Source organism: Colius striatus, chromosome 3 (assembly GCF_028858725.1).
Source record: "Colius striatus isolate bColStr4 chromosome 3, bColStr4.1.hap1, whole genome shotgun sequence".
NCBI classification, from domain to species: domain Eukaryota; kingdom Metazoa; phylum Chordata; class Aves; order Coliiformes; family Coliidae; genus Colius; species Colius striatus.
Genome location: NC_084761.1, coordinates 89,828,024 through 89,849,576, shown reverse-complemented (window position 1 = coordinate 89,849,576; position 21,553 = coordinate 89,828,024). Strand labels below are relative to the sequence as shown.

Below are 21,553 nucleotides of genomic sequence, written 5' to 3'. Positions count from 1 at the left end.
GGCGCCCACTGCCCACCGCGCCCCGGCGAGGCGGCCTGGGGAGCCGAAGGAACTACGCGTCCCGGCACGCCCCGCGCGGCCTGCTCAACACGGCCGAAGCCAGCGGGCGGCTCGCAGGGCACGCCGGGAGCTGTAGTTCTTTAACGCTGGGTATTGTCTCTCCCCTTTCTCTGTCCGGGAACCCGACCGCCACCCCTGCCGGGTGAGTGCGGTGACTGACAGCTCCGTGCAGCCAGTGGCCGAAGCGCTGTGTGGCGGAGCCCGGCGCCCGTCTCCGCGGCGACCGGGGGAGCTGGTGCCTCAGTAGAGTAGCCGGAGTCCTGGGGCACGGAGGTGAGTGGGTCTGAGCGGGGCAGCGCCCACCCCTGCCTGCCCGGCTCTCCCATCCCCCTCGCCGCCGAGCGCCTTGCTCAGGACACGGCTCGGGCTGCGGTAGGAGGAGGGGGTGGCAGATGGGCGGCGTGAGGGGAGCCGGGGGGGGGAGGGGTGCGCAGCGGCAGCGCCCGCGCCGCCCCCTCTGCGCGCCCCTCGGGCAGCGGCGCCGCCCGCGACCCCCGCCGGACAACGCTGAGGGGGAGGGTCCGTCCGCGGCGGGGGCGGGGGGGCGGCGGCGGGTACTCGTTACCCTCCCGTCTTCTTACCGCTTGATTTTTCAAACCCTCCCTGTGGGCTCAGGTGCCGCTTCTCCCCTCCCCGCAGCTCCACCCTCCTGGGAAGCGGCTCTGTTGCGGGGTGGTTAATGTGTAACCCCGCGGACCGTTGCTCGAGGCGGGTGGTGGCGGTGCGGACTCGTCGCCAGCCCCTCCACTCGGCGGCCTGTCGGCTCCTCTCTGGTCCTGGCGCCCACGGGATGCTGTCGCTCCCGCCGAGGCAGCGCCAGCCGCACCCGCGCCCCCCGGCGCAGGAGCCCTCCTGGGGCAGTGGGCTGTCCTTGGGTCCTTGTGCCTCCCCAGAAGCCGGCAGAGTAACTTTTAGAGCGGCTGGCGCGGCGTTGTGGCGAGACTCAAACGTGCGTCTCCCGGCTCTCGCCTTTGCGTGGAAGCGCCGTGAGTGCAAACCGTCCCAAGCCTTTTCCCCACCGCTTTTATTCTGAGCAGATCTCGAGTGTCGCTGCATCAGTCTGAGATGCTGCCGATTTCCGCGGCTTCCCAACAGTTTTGGAACGTATTTGCAAGAAAAGAAGGGGGAAAAAATGCCATACTACTCATAACGCCTTTCACCTTCTTAAATACAACAGATAAATTAATCTGAATTTCAGTCACTGGACTGTTTATACAATAGGTTTAGAAAACTTTGTCCTTGGTCACGCAAGTCTTGTCAGACAAAACAGCAAATGCCCTATTCGTGTTCTTTGTACTTTGTACACGTATTTCAGTGTGAGAAGAGTTTGTATTAACTGCTTTTTAGCCTGCTGTTACTAATTGAAGTCAGTATTTTTTAAATGATCGTGCTAGGTACACCTAATTGTTTTCTGGTAAAGCAGTTGTTTCTCATACGGGAAACATAATAGTATGTTTTGCCAGTTGTGAAATGCTGATAAGATTTAATTTTTTTTAATTAAAATATTGTCCTGCCCAAGTTCTCAAACAACTGGTAGCTGTCTTCTACAGGTTGTGCTGTTATATTTCTTGTGTAACTTGTCTATAAACACATAACACATTTGAATAGTGAGTGGAATTCAAATTTTACAACTTCATTTGAGCTTTGTAGTGGCATCATTTGTGGAAGTCAGTTCTGCCTTGATGAGTGGCACCTATGCTGAAGGCTTTTTTTGCAGTACTTCAAGATGTGTGTGAGGGATGAGGGAATGGTCTCTATCCTTTGTGCACTTCCACTTTGCATGCTTTATCGTCTTGCAGTCTCACTGCTGAAAATATGAATGAAGCCAACCAGTTCTCTGCTTTAAAAAAGAAAAAAGAAAACAAACCAGCACATAAATGTGGATACCGTAGCGCTGAGGATCAGTTTGCTTCCAAAGACTTTTTAAAAGGAATTGGTGGTCAGTAGTATAGTTATAAACTTCACATTTTCCCTCACTGTAACTGTTAAGGTTATAGTCTAACATAGACTATAACGGGAGTATGCCTCCCGTTTCTGTTTGCTCTTTTTGTTGCTATGAGTTAAAAAGAGCCAGAAGCAGGAAACAAACCACCTCTCTCCCTTGAACGTAAGCAAATAAGTAGTATTTTCCCTGTAGTGGAGGCTTTGAAAATGACATGAAAAGCAAGCATGGATATGTAAAAATATTACATAAAGAAATGCAGTATTTGTGGGATAAAGTATAGTTTGACTGAAACTGGTACTTTTGGTGTTTTATACCCCAAAATAATTGATTGAAGTGGTAGACCAGAATGTACACTGGCAGAAAACTCTTTTTGTTTGTTTGTTTTGCAGCTCAGTGACACAGCTGATGTATACAGACAAATTATGTTATTTCACATAATTGCCCAACTCTTAATTTGTATATGTTAATGTTTCTGTCTGAAGTGTCCTGTGAAACATGTTGTAGTTATTAAACTGCATTAGTTCCGTGCCATATTCTAAGCTGTGTTGGTACAAATTTTGATGAACTTTCAGTGTTTTTAATAAGTATATTGATATGTCACAAAACTCTATTTAACTTGCTAAAGATTTGATTGCTATATGTTCCAAATTATTCTGTATTCTCCCATAAAATGCACATAACCTCCTGATGAAAAGTCACTGATGTGTTTTGGTGTTTTAGGGACTTTTTCTTTAAGGCTTACTTTATCATGTTTAGAGATAGCAAAAAATCAAAGTAAGCTTGGCCACATGTAATATTGTGGTGTAACTTTTTCTGACCTACTGTATATGACTGAATGTAGTTATGATATCAAATAAATTTCTAAAATTCAGTGCTATGATTTTCAGAAGTAATTACAGGAGCATATTGTTAGTAGCCTCAGTAAGATTCAATATTTAATTTGAACTGAAAATCAATACCTCAATTTTATCTTTGGTTACTGGTTACAGTTATCACAGCTTATACCGTTTACTAACAACAATGTTGTAGTGAACACACAGACACCCACAAAGCACCTTTATATGGGTGCAGCTAAAATGATGTCTTTGTATCACTGGTTACGCTACACATTTTGTATTTTGTTACAGAAAGGGATGTTCAGACACATGATTACTCTGAAGCTGAGAAAATTTGTGCCATTTTTGTACCATACCTTCTCAGCTCTGACTTTCAAATCTACAAAGAACTTAAGACAATTAAATAATTTGATAACTTAGTTCTGAACTAGTTTGTTCCAGACTAGATTCCAACTAATATCTATTGGAATCTCTCTGGTGATGAGAAATACAATTTTAATGTTTTTTCCTCATCTGTCATTGTTGCAATAGAACATACCTGAGTGGGTTCTTGTAGAAGAGCTACATTTGTCCTTTGCCTTGATATTTCCTAGATCAATTGAGTGAGCTCTTATTTGTTACGAGTATAATTGGCACAAAACCCACACAATAATATTCAGCTACTGGGAGAGGGAAGAGATGGCTCTTCCAATGACGTAACAATGTTTTTTCATTGTTTTTATTGGGTTCTTTTTTAGTGTATATACACATGTTTAATTTTAATGTTTAATTACTTCCTAGCTATACACACAAATATACTAATAGCTGGAAGCTTTCTCACCTCTGGAACTTCTTTGGAAAAAAAGTAATCTATTAGCAGCCTACTGTTTTTGTAATGGTCAGGTTTTGGAATGACATTGCCTTGTCAGTGGTTATCATCTGGAGGAAGTGCTTGATGTGTAAGGGGCATAGGTTAAGAAGGCAAATAGATAAATTGACTTGTGAATACTGTTAAAAGCAATCTTCTTGTAGCAAATGTAAAATGATGAGGTAAGACAGCGCTGAGGTTTACCCCTTCCCTTGAGGAGCCTAACTGCATTTTCATTGTATGTTTTTTGTAGTTGCATTTAGGATACTTTTTAACAGATTAGAAAGATAGCTGGAAAACTCTATTTTTCTGATCAGCCTCTACAACTTCATAGTATTGAATCTTATTTTTCGTACCTACTTATTTTAAAGATATTTAATTTATCAGGTTATATATAATCTAATACTATTTTAATTGTCTGTTTTCCTCTTGCAAGCTAGCAGCACGTTTTCAGGTGCCAGATGGTACTACAGTGCTATATGTTGATCAGGTTAGCAGTGCAGTTTTGGAGGGTACCTGAGGGACACATTAGACGTTTCTCCAGACAATTGAGAACACATATTTTCACTCTAACATGTATATATTCATCCTAGTAGGTGGACTGTTTTTATTTACTGTTGGGCATTTATTGGTTCAGTTTTATTGGTTGGAGAACTGTATCTTGACATGTTTAATGATTATTCACACAAAGTACTAGACCTAATTAGTGATAGCTGACAATGCATAGTGATCCCTTGGTTCAGAAGTTTAGTCTCATCAGGAAAAGGTCAGTTTATATTTAAGGCACGAGACTAGATGCAAGTTGACAGGGATCTTCTACAGCAACGCGTGAGTTTGGTTTAACATTTGCAAAGCATTTCTTATGGTATAATTTCTGTTCAAAGTTTTCAATGGGAAGTTTCATTACTTCTTAAAGCAAACTTATTTTTTCAAATTATAGGGAAACTGTTGTTATTTAAGTGAGATAATGACTATATTAAAACAACTTGCAAAAAACTATGCTACATTGAACCGTCACAGCTGCACCATGGAGACACAAAAACCTGATGTCCCTTTGTTCAAAAAATACAAACTAAACTCCATAAGTAAAGCCGAGTGAATGTGTTCTAGTATCTTAAAGGCTGTCCTGTTTAGCATTTGGAAGGGTCCTAAGGGAATCACACCTTGTAGTTGGGTATTTAGCAGAATATTCAAGGAACAACAGTGATTTTTTAAAAAAATTGGTGATCAGACAGCTCATATGTAGTTAAGTAGTTTAAGGCTTTGATCCTAAATTGTATTTTAGGGTTTGGGGTTTTATTTTAGTGGAACTTTTGAAGTTTATTCTATCCCAGGCAGAAATACTGAGAAAAGAATGTGCTGTGGATTGCATCACATTTTGATTGGGGGGTGGGGTGGGGGGAGTTGTTGTTTTCGTAGCCAAGAGCAATGTTAGAAGGATTTCTTGTTCATTTCTCTTCAATGCAAGTAGTGGCTTGGACACCACTAATATAACACTTTAGGTATAATAAACAAATGTGTTTGTGTGTGTATATTTTTATGTATCCAATGTCTAAAATACCCAGATTTTGCCCAGGTAGTACAAGGTATTAACTTTCAAGTACGTTACACATAAGTATGCGATAATGTCACTGAGTTATGGCGAAGCCTGTGGACCAGCTCAGAGCAGTAATTATTTTCATATTAGTTCTCACTTGCTCAGACCAAGTTTATTGCAATTTTCTGTAGCTGTAGTCCTCCTATTATTTCAGTCATCCTACAGACCCATGAAGTAAGAGCTCATATCACGCAACAAGGAGATGATTTCAAAAGCTAAAGAAGTTGTTGTTTCTATTCTTTGTGTTGAAACATTTTTTAATGCATTTTTAACCTGCTTAGTGAAGGAAACTTCTCTAAAACAATGAAATTTACCCAAGTGTAATTAGAACAAGACATCCAGAATTCAGTGTCAATGTGAAAATGTAATGAAATCTACTATTTCTTGCTGTACACATAAAGCTGCTGTATCTTAATTGTAAAGTCATGACTAGATTAATACCGACAGCATGCGGAGTTTCTCCTTTTTTCCTCTTTTTTTGGAATTTTTAAGCTAATCTGAACCATATGGATGTTGGAATGACTGTCTGAAATGCATATTTTAATAGTGTTTGCTTTTTGACAAATTGTTTTTGAGTAGATTAATTACTGCAACAGATTGAATGTGGTTTTGGATTCCTTTTGTTTGTTGTTGCATGTGTAACAAACATGTGCAAAAGTTGAAGTTTGAGATACTTATTTTAAGCTGTCTTTACAGTTAGTCAGTAGAGACATACAGGCCACTCTAGGGGTAATTTCTCTACCTTTTTTCTATGGACTTATTTGGTACCTGTTTCTCTACATTGAATATGAAGGGGGGTGGACTTCAGCTGAATAGATAGACTTGTGCTCTAACTTTTATGTTAGTGGGAAAAGATAGATGAGCTTCACCCAGGATTTTCACTGTGTTGTAAAATGTTGTATTGCAATGGTGCAGTGAGATAAAAGTTAACTGAATAGTGACAAAGTTGAGGAAGATGTAACATGCTGTAGTATAAATACACTGACTATATGTCAAGATTTAGATTCTGCTCTGTGCTTTGCCATTCAGTTACTTTGTCATTTTGGACAGCCACTTTATTTGCTTTTGCTTTGTTTTGGATGTTGTCTTAATACTTTTTGGTAGAATTCACTAGCAATGTATCTGAAAAGTAAAGGTAACCTTGCATACTAAAAACCGTGAAATATGATTGAGAATTAAAATATCTCTTTTTTTTCTTTCTTTCTTTAGAACTTCATCAGATGAAGGACAAATACTCTTGAAACATGACCAAAAGTTGGACTAATTAAAAGTTTTCCTATTTTAGGAAAAAAAGCCCAAAATGTACAGACCAGGGGAAACAGCCAAACGTCGACTCAACATGCATGCTCCTCCTCGGATAAGAAGTGTGGAAGTTGCTAGAGGAAGGGCAGGTTATGGATTTACCCTTTCTGGACAAGCTCCTTGTGTTCTTAGTTGTGTTATGAAAGGAAGTCCTGCAGATTATGTTGGACTCAAGGCAGGAGATCAGATATTTGCAGTTAATGAAATCAACGTGAAAAAAGCCTCTCATGAAGATGTAGTGAAACTTATAGGAAAATGTTCTGGAGTCCTGCACATGGTCATTGCTGAAGGGATTAGTCATATAGATTCATGTTCAAGTGATGAAGAAGTTGGTTTTTATGATGGGAAGGGGTGGCTGAAACCCAAACCTGACTCTAAAGCTCTGGGTATAAACAGAGCAGAAAAAGTTGTTGAAGAAATGCAGTCTGGTGGCATATTCAACATGATCTTTGAGAATCCTACTCTTTGTGCCAGTAATTCAGATAATTCTGCGCCCAAACAAAGATCATTTTCAGCTTCTGCTGCTGTTAAATTTGAAACTGGCAATGAAAGTGTAAGCAATTCAAACCTACTGTCAAAAGAAGAAATCTCCAAAGTCTTGAATGATGATTCAGTTTTTAGAATTGGACTGGAGAGTGCAGAAGACTTTGGATTAGATGCTAGCATTTTAAATGTTGCCATGATTGTAGGCTACCTAGGCTCTATTGAACTTCCTTCAACAACCTCAAATTTGGAAAATGAGAGTTTGCAGGCTATTCGTGGATGTATGAGACGTCTGCGGGCAGAGCAAAAAATCCATTCACTAGTGATGATGAAGATAATGCACGACTGTATTCAGCTCTGCAGTGACAAATCAGGTGTAGTGGCAGAATATCCTGCGGAGAAACTGGCCTTCAGTGCTGTTTGCCCAGATGACAGGAGATTCTTTGGACTAGTTACAATGCAGACAAATGATGATGCAAGCTTGGCTCAGGAAGATGAAGGGATTCTGAGGACATCTTGCCATGTTTTTATGGTGGATCCTGAATTATTTCATCATAAAATTCACCAGGGCATAGCAAGACGTTTTGGACTGGAATGTACAGCAGATCCAGACACAAATGGCTGCCTGGAGTTTCCAACATCATCTCTACCCGTTCTTCAGTTTATTTCTGTCCTGTATAGGGATATGGGGGAACTGATTGAGGGAATGCGTGCGAGGGCCTTTCTTGATGGTGATGCAGATGCTCATCAGAACAACAGTACAAGCAGTAACAGTGATAGTGGAATTGGAAATTTTAACCAAGAAGAAAAGAATAACAGAGTTCTGGTGGTTGATTTAGGGAGCAATCCGAGTAAACACATTCCAAATAGCATATGGGAAAATCCAGTGGGAAGGGGGCAGAATCAACCTGCTTCCCACTGGAATGGCTTCTTTCATGAACAAGAAGGAAACATTCCTTTAGAAGTAATTCAGAATGATAAGTCCCAAAACATAAGCAAACACTTAAGTCCTGCTGCTCGTATTGAAGTTCCACTGGTTTCCTCCAGAAATTCAGTCCCCCCATCAAAGAAAAACACTGCAGGTGTAGGCAATCAAAGGTGGTTGCCTGTGCATGTGTTACAAGAATGGCAGCATGGAAGTGCTAGTGACCAGGAGTCGTACACTGATTCCACGGATGGTTGGTCGAGTGTTAACTGTGGAACTCTTCCCCCGCCAATGAATAAGATTCCAGCTGACAGATACAGAGTTGATGGCAACTTTGGTCAACCACAACTAAAGTCTCATAAAAGTGAATGGTCTAAGAAGATGTTTTGCATGCAGAACAAATTTGTCCCTTCACACAGTATTAGGAAGTCTAAAGAAGATAAAAAGGTAAGAATAAGCAAAATAAAGTAAAAAACCTCCAAAGCCATTAGCCTGTGTTTTTTTTATACCATGATACTTGCATACTAAAACTTAAGCATGTGTTATATCATTTACAAAATTTCAGATTAAAAAAATAATGTTTCTTTCTCCTTTGCAGAAGCTTTGCATATCCCTGTTTAATTGAGTGCAGCTCTGGAATTGTACTTCTGCTAGAAATGTTGTCTACTAGAGCTTTCTCACATTTCTTCTTTTCTTTTCATTGTTTCCAAATGTTGCAGTGGCATTGCAATAAAAGGAGACATGACATTCTAGCAACTTCAGTTCCTTCTGACCTCCAGCAGAAAAAGAATGGAAAGAGCCTGGATCATCAGTCTGATTCCTTTTTTATAAAAGGCTGGCTTGCAAATGTTATTATTTTAGTGGTATCTATTTTTATACAGATGTAGTCTAAAATGAGTCCAAAAACTTTTGTTAAACACTTTAACTGAATCAGGCAATTTAAAAATAAAAATGTACTCCAGCAAACCTCTCAATACGATAGTGTTAAACCGACATCAAAGGGTGGTTGTTAGTGATAATTATAGTATCCACTATTAAGTCACAAATCTAACTTTCTTCCAGGCTGCTGTAATTTTAATTTTAATCCAAACTATTGCTTTAACCTACTTGCTTTGTCTACCATTGGGCTTCTAGAAACCAAGGTGAGAAGCTTAAAAAAAATAAAATTGGGAGTAATATCCAACATAATCACATGCTGTTCCCTTTCACACGTACACTTTTTGCTGTTGAGGGAACTAACTTCATGGAGTCTGTTGTTGATAATAAAGTGCAGTTCATTAATCCTACACTAAATGAATTGGTAGCAGAGTTGTGTCTAAAAAAAATTTCTGACTTCAGGGAAAGGCAGAAGCTGATACTGTCTTCAAGAAGCATTATCTTTCTCTGAGGAATTATTGCTTGTGTGATTGATTCATATATCATAGACTCATAGAATGGTAGGGATTGGAAGGGACCATCTAGTCCAACCCCCCTGCAGAAGCAGGGTCACCTAGATCAGGTCGCATAGGAACGTATCCAGGCGGGTCTTGAAGACCTCCAAGGAAGGAGACTCCACAACCCCTCTGGGCAGCCTGTGCCACTGCTCCATCACCCTCACAGTGAAATCGTTTTTTCTTATGTTTAAGTGGAACTTTTTGTGTTCCCAAAAGTATCCAAAAATAATATCCATCAAGCTATTCAAATCTGGTTTTGGAAAAAATGGGGTTTTTTTCCACCCGATTTAAAAATACCCACTGCTGCTCAGGTGGATGCCAATAGAGATCCATTAGTTGTTTCATACTGTAAACAAAACCTTGGCATTGATGTGACACTTGGGCATAGCCTTTTTTGGGATTAGAATGCAGAATTTCAGACCATTTTGATTTGGTATGGAAAGAGATCGTTTTTTTAATTGCTTTCCTTGCACTATAAAGCCAACAGCTTTCACATATGTTCTTTTGTACAGTTTTTGTACTGAAAATAATTATAAAAACCCCTAGTATATGTAACAGTTATGCACCAGTGCATTTGTTAAGGGGAAGTGACTGCTACAGGCAGCAATATTTTCCAGACCCACAATAACATATTACATTTCAAATGATCTTAAATACAAAGTGATTTATACTTTAAAATAATCCAATAGATATCCAATCAGAAACAATTTATAAACATAAACCATCTAAAAATCAATTCTATATGCTACCCTGGAGATAATCTGCTTCATCATTTCTTTGTTGAGGGACCAAGGAAAAGCGTCTCTAAATGGAGCACCTGGTGCAAATGCATTATGGATGCTGTGCTCTTTGGGAACTGGACCAGCTGCATGGAATGCTATTGAAATTCTTTCATGGTCTCTGCAATAACTGTATCTGCAGTGATGTCCATGATAGTGATATGTATTAGTTTTTTTTTTCCCCCAGAGACTTAAAAAGAAACAAACAAACATTTCTGAAGTGTTTGAAACATCTATTTAATTGGAAGTCAGGAATCTGCTAATGAAAATCTAATAGAAAATTTTCGCTTTAAAATCAAAGATGTTCTATATTCTGGCTAAACAGTAATAATATTTCTCCTTCTACATCACTCCAATCAGCATACACCAGAATATGTTTTAGCACTGAATACCTCTATTAATCCTCCCTTTTAAGTCTATTTACTAATAAAATAGGCATTCTGTTCTTTGATTAATAACAGATTTGTTTGTAAGACCCATTTATAATGTTCCTATGTGGCTTTAGCATTTAGTCTCCTCGTTAAGACTACAGAACTTATTTTGCATTTTGGTTTTCAATATTATTGAAGGCTATTGAAATTGATGAGGAAAAGCTCATGAAAGTCTTGAAATGATTTACAAGCATAAGTTGCAAGCACTTAACATTACTCAGAATAAGTCATAAAGATGAAGTAGTACTCTGTTCTCATCTTAAATCTGTAATGAAAATAGTTGAGGGATGTCATTACTTTTGAATTTACCTCTGTACTACTTTAGATATTGCAGAAACAGGAAAAATCTATGCTTTTGCATATTAGAGCACTAATTTACTTTCTTAAGAAAACGATATTCAGAAATTCAGACCTGCATTTTGCTTTATGTGAAGAGGAGGGATGAGACTTTTTACAAAAGCATGTAGGACAAGGGATAATGGCTTTATGCTGAAAGAGGATAGATTTAGGTTAGGTACTTGGAAGAACTTCACTGTGAAGGTGGTAAGGCAGTGGAAGAGGTTGTAGGTGCCCCATGTGTGGTAGTGCTTGTGGCCAGATTGAGTGGAGTTTTGAGCAATCAGTTTCTTAACAAAAACCCCAAAGACTATGTATTTCAAAACATTATTCAGATGTGATAGATGCTACTTTCTAGAAAACTATATGTCCTCAGATTACTGTGACCTTTTTAAGTGGTAAGGACTGATTTTACACAGATTGCTCAGACATATTCCTGTCATGGAATAAAGTGTATGAAGTGTTCACGTGGGATTACATTCATATTTTTACAACCTAGTGGCTGGGACTAATGCTTCATTTGGCAGAGCAGTCTGTAAATTGCTTTTTAATTAAGGTGGGTTTTTAAAAATCTTTTAAATTAATAATGAAGGGTAATATATCCTATGATTGGAAATGTGCAGAAACCCCTAGAGGGAGAAAAAGTCATAAAAGCTGGAGTATTTTTGTGATGGACTCTGCACATCCTTATTATGTACCATCTTCCTTGAGGCTTTCGTTACACATTGAGGAAAGGACATGACTTCCTGGGTGCAATTCTGATCTAGCAGAACTGCTGTACAGCTAAACAGCAATGATCACAGCATGTAATTCAGGAAAATATGCTGTATTGTATGGTGGTAGTGGGGAGTGAGGCATAAACTCTTTTGTGCTGATTTTATATCTGCACTGATAAAACAAATGTGAATTGTTCAGTACATGAGCAGATGTGAGAAAACATTAGTCACCATAATGTATTTAAAATTGCACTTTCAGAACTGGACCTTTTGAAGTGTTTCTCGTGGGTAGGAATAAGTATGATGTTTCAGACTTCAGGTTACAAGGTAGTAAACAGGTTTTCTTAGCTTTGTTTTCCCCTGACTGGTGTTGTCCTTTTAATGATGAAGATTTTAGCTCATAAATTAGAATTGTGGTTAATTTTGTAGTAATTGGCAAAGCTACTTTTAAAGTATTACCATTCTTTGCACTGTTAAGTATTACTATTCTTTACACTTTACAAGCATTTTAAAGTTCAATATAAGTGTGAATAGTTGAAAAAAATTAAAAGTGCCTAGTTTGATCAAAGGTTGCTGGGGAGCAGAGGTGTTTTTGTTTGGTTTCTTTTTTTTTTAAAGTGTAATAAATTTATCCCTAAGTTACTGACACTTTATTTATGTATTTATTAAATCTTTGTCTTTTGGAATGATTGTTGAAAGTGGGAAGGGGAGAATGAAATTATGGAAATTTTATTTCTATTCCCTGTCTTCTAACTGAGGTCTAGTGGAAGGTATCTCTGTTCCTATGCACCTCTAAAATTATTTCCTATACTGAACTTCACATTTCTCGTGTTTCTTAGAAGTTTAATGTGAACAGATTTCTATTGAAGCATCATATGTTTTTTTTGGGGGGCCTCCTTGACTTCTGTAGGCTTTAGACTAAAATGAATGGTGGGGAGCCTGATGACATTGCTGAAATTCACTGAAGAGGGAATTTCATGATCATGGAAGATAAGGTGGCTTTGAATCTTAGAATGACTAAGGAAGATTTTTGGTGGTGAGAAACTACTATGAGATTGATACGATGTAGGGTTGTGTGGTCTCATGAGGCCTCTGATGATGAAGAGTCTGGGTATGGTTTCAGTAGGAATGGAGTAATTCTTGCTTTTTCATTTGTTACTCCTTTTGCACTGTATTACTTTTGCTGATGCATTGTTATTACTACCTTTTTCAGCTTCCCACTAAGTTCCAGTCACCTACCTACTCACCCTTTTGCATGATTTTGGGTTACACAAAGGAAACGCACCGTAAGCAATATGAAAACATCAGGGGATGTTAGGGTTGGCAAGGAACTTGAGAAATTGCTGAAAGGGGAAGCATTCCTTTCTTTCTAGACTAAATTAATATAATACGTTTGATTTTGTTCAACCCTCAGTCTCTGTTTTCGGGGTAGCGCCTGGCCAAAAATATGTCTACCCATTACTGTTTTAAATTAAGCTTTACTTGGGAAACACTCCCTTTTCCACTGGAGAGCTTCATGACAGTTGGTTTAGTCTTTGAGTTTTCTCTCCATGAGGACAGAATCCTAGGCATTGACCTCTCACCACTCCTTTTTTTTGTAAAGAAAAAGAAAATCTGTTTTAGTATCGTGGAGGCAAATATAACATTTAAGATCTTAAGAGATTTTACAATCTGAGCTTAATAACTAGTATTTAGATACTAGCTTTATTTCAAAGGATTATGACAAATCTATTAAAAAGTAATGATCAAACTTTTAAAAATGTTTCAGTATTGATTTTTAGAAACTCTTTCCTGTTTCATATTTATTCAACTTCTATCTTGACCATATTGTTTGTGCTTATGAGGAGTGTGACTTTTTAAATGGATCCTATTTGTAGATCTTAAAGAAAGAAAAAATAGATAATCTCGTTGTCTGAGACTCACTGGACAATAGTGAAAATAATAGTAAATAACCTCCTCTTTTTAAAACCAAAAAGCCTTTCAACTGCTTTGTAACCTTCATGACTTAAGTAATGTAAAAGAGAGAAGACAGGTAAGTGATACTATGGGGTTCATTAATACATCTTTCCTTGCTAATACATTTTCTGAGTTACTCTTATTGTTATTCTCTTTTGATCAGAAGTTTAACTACTTCAGAGTTGTCTTTGTTTCTAAAGCAAATATTGCTAAAAAAGATATGCTCTTCAAGTTAAAAATGGAATTAATTTTTTTTGGGGTGAAAATTTGTAATTTGCTTGAAGTCCAAGAATTGCAGTTGTTAATGCTGGTAGCTGAATGGTGAGCTAACTGAAAAACAGATAGTTTAGATGCAAAGACAATGTTGGCAAAGCTGTATGGTTCCCTTATTTGTTTCTTGTTGTATAATTACATGTTTTTTTCCCTTTCCTCTACAATTCTGTTTGCTCACTAGCTTAAATTGTTCCACCCCAGCTGTTTATAAAGCAGAATTAATGGCAGCTGGATTGCTATTCTTACATAGTGCAATTTAATGTTAACCTTTGAAATTACAGGCTTTGCTCTGATCTGAAACGTACTTCTATACCTTACAGAGAACTCAACTGAAATCTCAAACACCAAGCTCAATCTGTGAGTGCGCTACATGTGAATTAATCTGCAAAGGAGCAGTTATACGGAATAGATCCTCTGAAACATTTTGCTATGAGAAAAAGAAAAGCAATTAAATGTTTAGTAATTTCATGCAGCACTTTCATATGTGTTGTAATTTTCTAAAATAGTGATTTAAGAAAATGGTCAGTTTAGAATCCTCAAAAATGTATAGAAAGCCAAAATAATGTTGAGTGCTTTTCTCTGAAAAAGAAATTAGATACAATATCTAATTTCCTCCTTAATGAGGCCTCATCTGGAGTCCTGTGTCCAGTTCTGGTCTCCCCAGCTCAAGAGAGACAGGGTACTGCTGGAGAGAGTCCAGCACAGGGCCACCAAGATGATCAGGGGACTGGAACATCTTTCATACGAGGAAAGGCTGTGGGAACTGGGGCTGTTTGGAGAAGAGGAGACTGAGGGGAGATCTTATTAATATTTACAAATATCTAAAGGGTGGGTGTCAGGAGGTTGGGACATCCCTTTTTTCTATAGTAGCTAGTAACAGGACAAGGGGTAATGGGATGAAGCTGGAGTGCAAAAAGTTCCATTTAAATGTAAGAAAACAACTATTTCACTGTGAGGGTGAGGGAGGCACAGGCTGCACAGGGAGGTTGTGGAGTCTCCTTTCTTGGAGGTCTTCAAGACCCGCCTGGATGCGTTCCTATGCGACCTGATCTAGGTGACCCTGCTTCTGCAGGGGGTTGGACTAGATGATCTCTAAAGGTCCCTTCCAACTCCTACCATTCTATGATTCTATGAAAATCTAGACAGTAATTGGCTGTAGAAGAACAATGTGGACTTTGTGAAATTATCCCATGTCAAATTTATGTGCCAGAGATTTAAAATTTTTCATTACATCTGAATTTAACTTTTTCTCTACATCTAATTTAGATTTGGAGTACAGTTAACAAAATTACAATTCGGGGGAGATGCAGGCATCTGAGTATTTCTGAGTTTTATGTTGCAGTCACAGCAGAAAGTAACATCTTGAGAAACAAAGAGAAGCAATGGAGAAAAGAGCACATAGAAAAACAAATATCACAAAATGAATTGAAATAATGAAAAATTGCTTTATTTTAAATTTTCAAGATAAAAGCTTTGAGTTAAGAAATTATAAAATTGTCTGAGCTTTCAGTTCTATGAAAACGGAGCCCATTTCCTTGCAGATGAGAAGATTTAGAGAACAAAAGGTGCTGTAAAATACAAATTCTGGACAAAAATGGATCAATATGGGATAAAGGTCTTTAACAAAAATAAATATGGTATTCCTCAAACTTACCTGAAGTGCCTAAACTGAAACATGGAAAAATGAAGCACATCTTTAGAAACTTTACTTTGTTGTAGACACCATCCACATAATTGTGCATAATAACCTTTATTCTTGATTTTTTTTTTTCTTAAACTCAGTTTTATTTTTGGCATTCCTGATGTCAATTGATTTACATACTCTGCAGTTTAATAGTGTGCAAAATTGTACCTTTCATATAGTTTCATTTCTTACCTGCTAATATTTGTCGTGAAAAATAGTGCACCACCTTACTCCCTATTTTCTCCTCATAATTTAGTTTTAAACCTCAACCATCAATCACTTTCCAAGCAGAAATCTGCTTAGTCTCTTCCCATACAAAAGTGTTATCATAATTGTGATCTTCTGCCCTTAATTGTACTGTTATTACTGTTAAGATAGTTTGACCAGAACTATAAGCAGTTTTTAAAATGTGTGGGTAGGCAATATATTCATAAAGCTCGTTTCTTGATTTCTTTTGCTTTTCTGATGATTCTTCATTTGCCTTTTTGATTGTTACTAAGTAATCAGTTATTATGTGTGTATTTGTAATTTTCTCCACGTTTTCCCCTAGTGTACTAAGGTCTTTCTATTCCTCTGCAATTTCCAACTAATAGGCTTCCAGATCATGTGAGATACTATTATCTAGTTACACTGAGAAAATGATCTTACTATTCCATCTGCATTGATACCATCAACATGTGTGGTTTCTTGTTTGAAAAGGGATTAAGATAGTACTGAAATGTAGGTGGTCAGTGCCTAGATCCTTAGTACAGGAGATAAGCAATAAATTTTATTTACTTGGATGTCCAGTAGAACAACCTCTTTTCTTTTTCTTCCCAGAATGCATAGAGATCTTACATAAAATTTTACATCACTCTTGATCATATTGTGGGCTTAACTGCCATCAAAAATGCCACTGTAATGGTTAGAAGGCAGTGAAGTGTATCATTATCACCTGATTAGTAAAGAGATGTTCTTAAAAGTGATCAAGTCCATTGACTAGTAATGGTGAGTAATATTATTTGAATCATTGTCTTTACTGGTGCAAAAAAAGGAAAGAAAAGTAATTACAGGAATAGTAGTGTAATTAAAGGCTGTGGAAAAGATGTCAGTGAAGTTTGAGTGATGCTAGCTGGTTTTTTATTTAGCCTGCCCCCACCTAACCCAGTTCTGTGAGATGATGTCAATCCATGATGACATCAGCAGCGGAGGGTGGCCTGAAGAGTGTTACTTTATTCTTTGTTTTCTATCAGCATGCCTACCTGTAACCCAGGACTTAAAACTTCTGTCCTGTTTTGTGCACCGACTATACTGTGACATCCCTGTTTCCCATCTCTTTTCAGGAGGGCCTGAATTTTGAACTTTCTTTCTGAAGTTTTAAACCTGCATTTTTTATAAAGATGTGCTGTCTGTCACTCCAGACTGACCTCTCCGCTATTTAATATCTGAGAGAAAATTTGGCATGTTTAATATCTGCAGAAGTTTCACATTATATAATCTGTGCATATGGGCTCTGAACTATTATGTGCTTTACCATACAAAGTCATAGAGGCAAACCTAAAAACAGTGAGAGTTTTGAAAAGATTCAATAGTTGGAAATAGGACTAGGACATATTAAAATGTGTTGATTTTATAGTTAGCATGATTTAGCTCTGTGTCACATAGAATATAGCAAACTATGTACTAGCTGAGGTCCTTAAATTGAGGTCTTTTAGATGGTGCTGTGGTTTTTTTAGTGATAAAGTCTGAATATAAGCACCTTCCTTTTGTTATGTGCATTTTAGAGGCAATGAGTCAGAAATCAGAAGTCAGATTGACCCTTGTACAGATACTTGTGGAGTTTTTATTAAAGGAATCTAGTTTATTGTAATTTTTATTATAAGGGGATGCTTACCTGGGGACTTGACTCTGGAGCAGGATGGCCAGTTGCTGTCTGGGTAGTGATGGCTATTTCTGTTGCAAGCGTGGTTTAAGTGGATTGTGTAAGATTCCCCAAAGTGGTGTTTCGGAGAGTTTTTCCAATCCAGCTGGCAAGTGGCTCTATTATGAACATTCTAGCATATACATGGTCCTTTTGTATTATTTTAAATGATCAGGATAGAGGACAGTATGCTTATGACACCTGAACAGGAAGAGGAAACCATTTCTATAAAAATTACTACATACCCAGTAACTGTGTTTTTATTTTAGTGCTCTTGTAACTTTGTGATATTCAGTTATTTTCTTATGCTTTTTTCTACTCAAACACTAAAAAAAATCATTTCACTCACCTGCTTGTGAATCCTGTGAGATCAACTTTCAGTGTGAAACAGTTTTCAAACCATTGGAAAGCATCCTTCTCTAAGGGTTGATGATCAGGCTTGTTAGTATTTTTTTAAACTTTCAGTTAGCTCCCCATCTTATATTTTATCTTTCCTTCTTCCTGCTCCTCGATGCAGCAGCCAAAATCTCTGTCCCATAAGATTCAACCTCTTTAGTTCCACCTGAAGGTCACAAATGGTAATGTGTTTTCCATGAAAAGATTAAATTTGCTATATGTTGTGAATTTGACCTAAGACTTGCAAGTTTTCATTCTTTCCCCCCTTCTCCCCCCTCCTTTCTGGGTTCCTGCTGCCAGCTCCATGTATTTTGTCATTGTCAAGGATGTTTGAACACACAGAAAAAATCTGTTGCTTCCTTACCCCCTTGTACACTAAGAGCCACCAGTGCCCTTGCTACCTCCATCCTGCTCCTCCATCTTTGTTGTACCAGATAAGAGGAATCTCATAGCTTTATTAGTTATATACAGATTTTTGGATGAGAGGACAAGATGTGTATAACTATAGAAAGACATAAAGACAAAATGGAAATTTCAGGTTGTTATGCATGACAATTTGTTAAAAAGTTGCAATATTTGATAAAAGCATTTGTTGGAATATGAAATAACATGATACAGCTCATGCTATAGCTGAGAATTTCTTTAAGGTAATTGAAGATGTTTTCTAAAGGTGTTTAGTTTCTTTAGGTTCTGAATAATTGATAAGGTTTCATCAACTTGCTTTTGTGCACTTAAGCTCCAGGTTAGAGTATCGTATTGACTATCAGAGTTTCACATTGCATGTCTTTGGTAGTACCAACTTTGAGTTCCTGTCATGCTCAGGCCAGGGTTGACAGTGAGCATCATCAGTTATGTTGGTGTGACTGTCTGTGAATCTATATTAGGAACATGATTGTTTCATTTGGAACACAAAAAGTTCTATTTAAACATAAGAAAAAAATATTTCACTCTTGAGGTGAGGGAGCCCTGGCGCAGGCTGTCCAGAGGGGTTGTGGGAAGTCTCCTTCCTTGGAGGTCTTCAAGACCTGCCTGGACGTGTTCCTATGTGACCTGATCTAGGTGGACCTGGTTCTGCAGGGGTTTTGGACTAGAAGATATATAAAGGTCCCTTCCAACCCTACCATTCTATGATTCTATGATTTCATAAACTATATTTTATTGTTAGTGGAGATGAGGGGGTGTCCTGCTGCAATTTGGGAGCTGATGTGAGTGGTCAGAGCTACATGCAAAGTCTTTAAGCCATCAAAGCTGCTAAAAAGAATGTTATATGGAACTACTGCTTGTGTATCAGTTAAAATGACTTCTAAGATACCATCCTTTTTCTTTCTGTCTTTAAAGAACTAGATTCGTGCAAGTCAACTTGTCTTGGATCGTTTTTGTTCTTTGTCTCTATTTGCAATCGAACATGTGTCGTGCTTCTTCACTCCCTCTTTCTTGCTAATACATGAGGTATAAAATTTCCCACTTACTCATTTGTGCTTTTCTATTACACCTTTCTTGTTATCAGGCAGAAACCATTTTTGGACAGATTAACAAACTGCTTTAGTTTTTAATGCTTTTCTCATCAAGCAGATTAGGAGGTAGCACATCCACAAGGTCAAATAAGGAGGTTAAACGTTATTATTTTTTTAAAAAAATATTTAAAAGGAAAGAAAGACTATGGTTTGATCAGTTATTGATGATTATTTTAAGGGAATGTATTTACATTTGCCATTTGCTGTTAGCCTAAGGAAATAGAGTGATCTATAGTACAAAATAAAGCAGACCCAGTAATTTTCCTGCTTTTTTCTCTTATCATTATATATTCACCTAGTATTTCAGTCCATGCAAGTTCATAATTTTTACATTCTTATAAGAATAGAAAAAGAAATGGATTTTTCAGACCATGGTGTGTTAATTCCTTCAATCCTTTGTTGATTTTCTTTTCCATCTGCCAAATCATAATGGGATACAGGGGTTCAGAGATATGTTCTTTTGTGCTTTGACTGTGCTGGATAGTAGTAGCATGGTTGTAAGTATCTGTATTGCAAAATGCAGAGGATGTTTTGCTGTGACACATGCTTTTCACTAATCAACTTTTTTTTCACACATTTCCATGATTTTGTTTTCTAATATCTGTTTCATAGTAGCAGAAAGGCTTTTGGTAGTGTAGTAATTTTTAACAGATTCCATATTTTATATTAAAATCGGTCATTGCACCAGCAACCTGTCTTTACTTAAACACTGTGTATTTATTTAGCCATTCTGTTTAATACATTCTAGTTGCAATGGATTTTCTCTCTTCCAATCATGGATGCTTTTATTTCCAGCTCTTCAGAGTCCCATGAAAAACAGTTGCCAATATGTTGCTGTTATTTACTTAGGCTACACAATTCTTTCTTTGTGTGTGTATGTATGCAAGGCAGTTTTAAAAATTGATCTGCAGAAGGAGTTCTGGCTTCATAGTCTTAATGTCTGGAATGCAGACAAGGAAAGATGAAAAGGGAAATTTCTCAGCACCATTACCAGGAAATTAAATACTTTGTGAACTGCAGTCTCTTTTTTAAGCAATATCTTCCTTAATTTCCTAGATAATGAATTTGATTCTTCAAGCAAGGAAGAGATTTTCTGAGTTGAAAACACTTTCCTAATTGTAATTGTTAACCAAATGGGTTGGGAAAACGGTTAACTCAGTGAATTTTTATGTTTTGTAATCGTTTCTTAAGCGCTGTTTTATTCTCAGAGTCTTTTTTCCCCTGCTCTTATCTTTACCATTCCATCCAGGACTCAGTACTGAGTTTTGTTTAAAAATGTTAAAAAATGTAAATAAAAATTTTGATTGGATTTACTGTTCTGTTTTCTAATACCACAAAATTTGCAAGTTTTTTGTTGTCCACTTTCCCTCTTTTTCTTTGTTATGTTTCTGACTACAAATTGATAAGCAGCATTTACTTCTATAATGGGGTATCTGATGATAATTAATCTTACCTAGAATCTGCTTCTCTGTGCAATCTAAATAGATTTGTCTTCAGGCAGTTTGTTTCTCTTCCTTCAATTTGTAATGATACTGTTTCAATTTCTTTTAAGTATATGTTCTCTAGTTGTATGTCTTCAACTCTTGGCATCCTGTACAGCAGTCTCCACTATTTAAACGTACTGGACAGTTTATATTCTTTTGGGGCTGAATTAGAAAGAAAAATGTAAATATATTTGGTGTTCAAAATAGATATGACTACATTTGATATGGTTTTTTTTTTATTTTATGGAGGCTGAAGTCCTCTGAGGGATGAGTCTTGTTTTAAGAAATACATGAAAGTGTATTTACCAGAATCCATACTGTGTAACTATTTAATTAGCTTCAAAATGCCAATTGTACCTGAACTAATGATGTCATAAATTTCACTTAGAATTTGCTGAGCTGTTTCAAAAATGGTGTGGTCATACTTGACTAGTGGTAAAACCAAGTAGTTCTATACGTATATTGTTGCTGTTTTAAAAAGGACATACTCAAAAAGGAGGAGCCATGTCAGTGTTTTGATATGCAGTAATAGTAATAGATACTGCTGAATTTAGCCAGAGGTTAATGTTGAGTTCACTGACACAGATTACTGATTTAGGTATAAGCTTTCAGTTTAGACAGGCAAGACTGCTGTGACTCTAAGGTATGAGCCAAGG

At 37.6% G+C, this 21,553-nt stretch overlaps 1 protein-coding gene across 3 annotated transcripts in view; it reads left to right on the top strand.

The window, feature by feature from the left end:
• The first annotated feature begins 244 nt into the window (after positions 1-244).
• RGS12 (regulator of G protein signaling 12) overlaps positions 245-21,553 on the top strand; it is an 89,356-nt gene continuing 68,047 nt past the window's right edge. For all 3 annotated transcript variants that reach the window (XM_061993321.1, XM_061993320.1, XM_061993322.1), the window contains exons 1-2: positions 245-333; positions 6,495-8,442. In XM_061993321.1, coding sequence (XP_061849305.1) covers positions 6,586-8,442 — 1,857 coding nt within the window. In that variant the 5' untranslated portion in view covers positions 245-333; positions 6,495-6,585. The remainder of the gene's footprint in view (positions 334-6,494; positions 8,443-21,553) is intronic.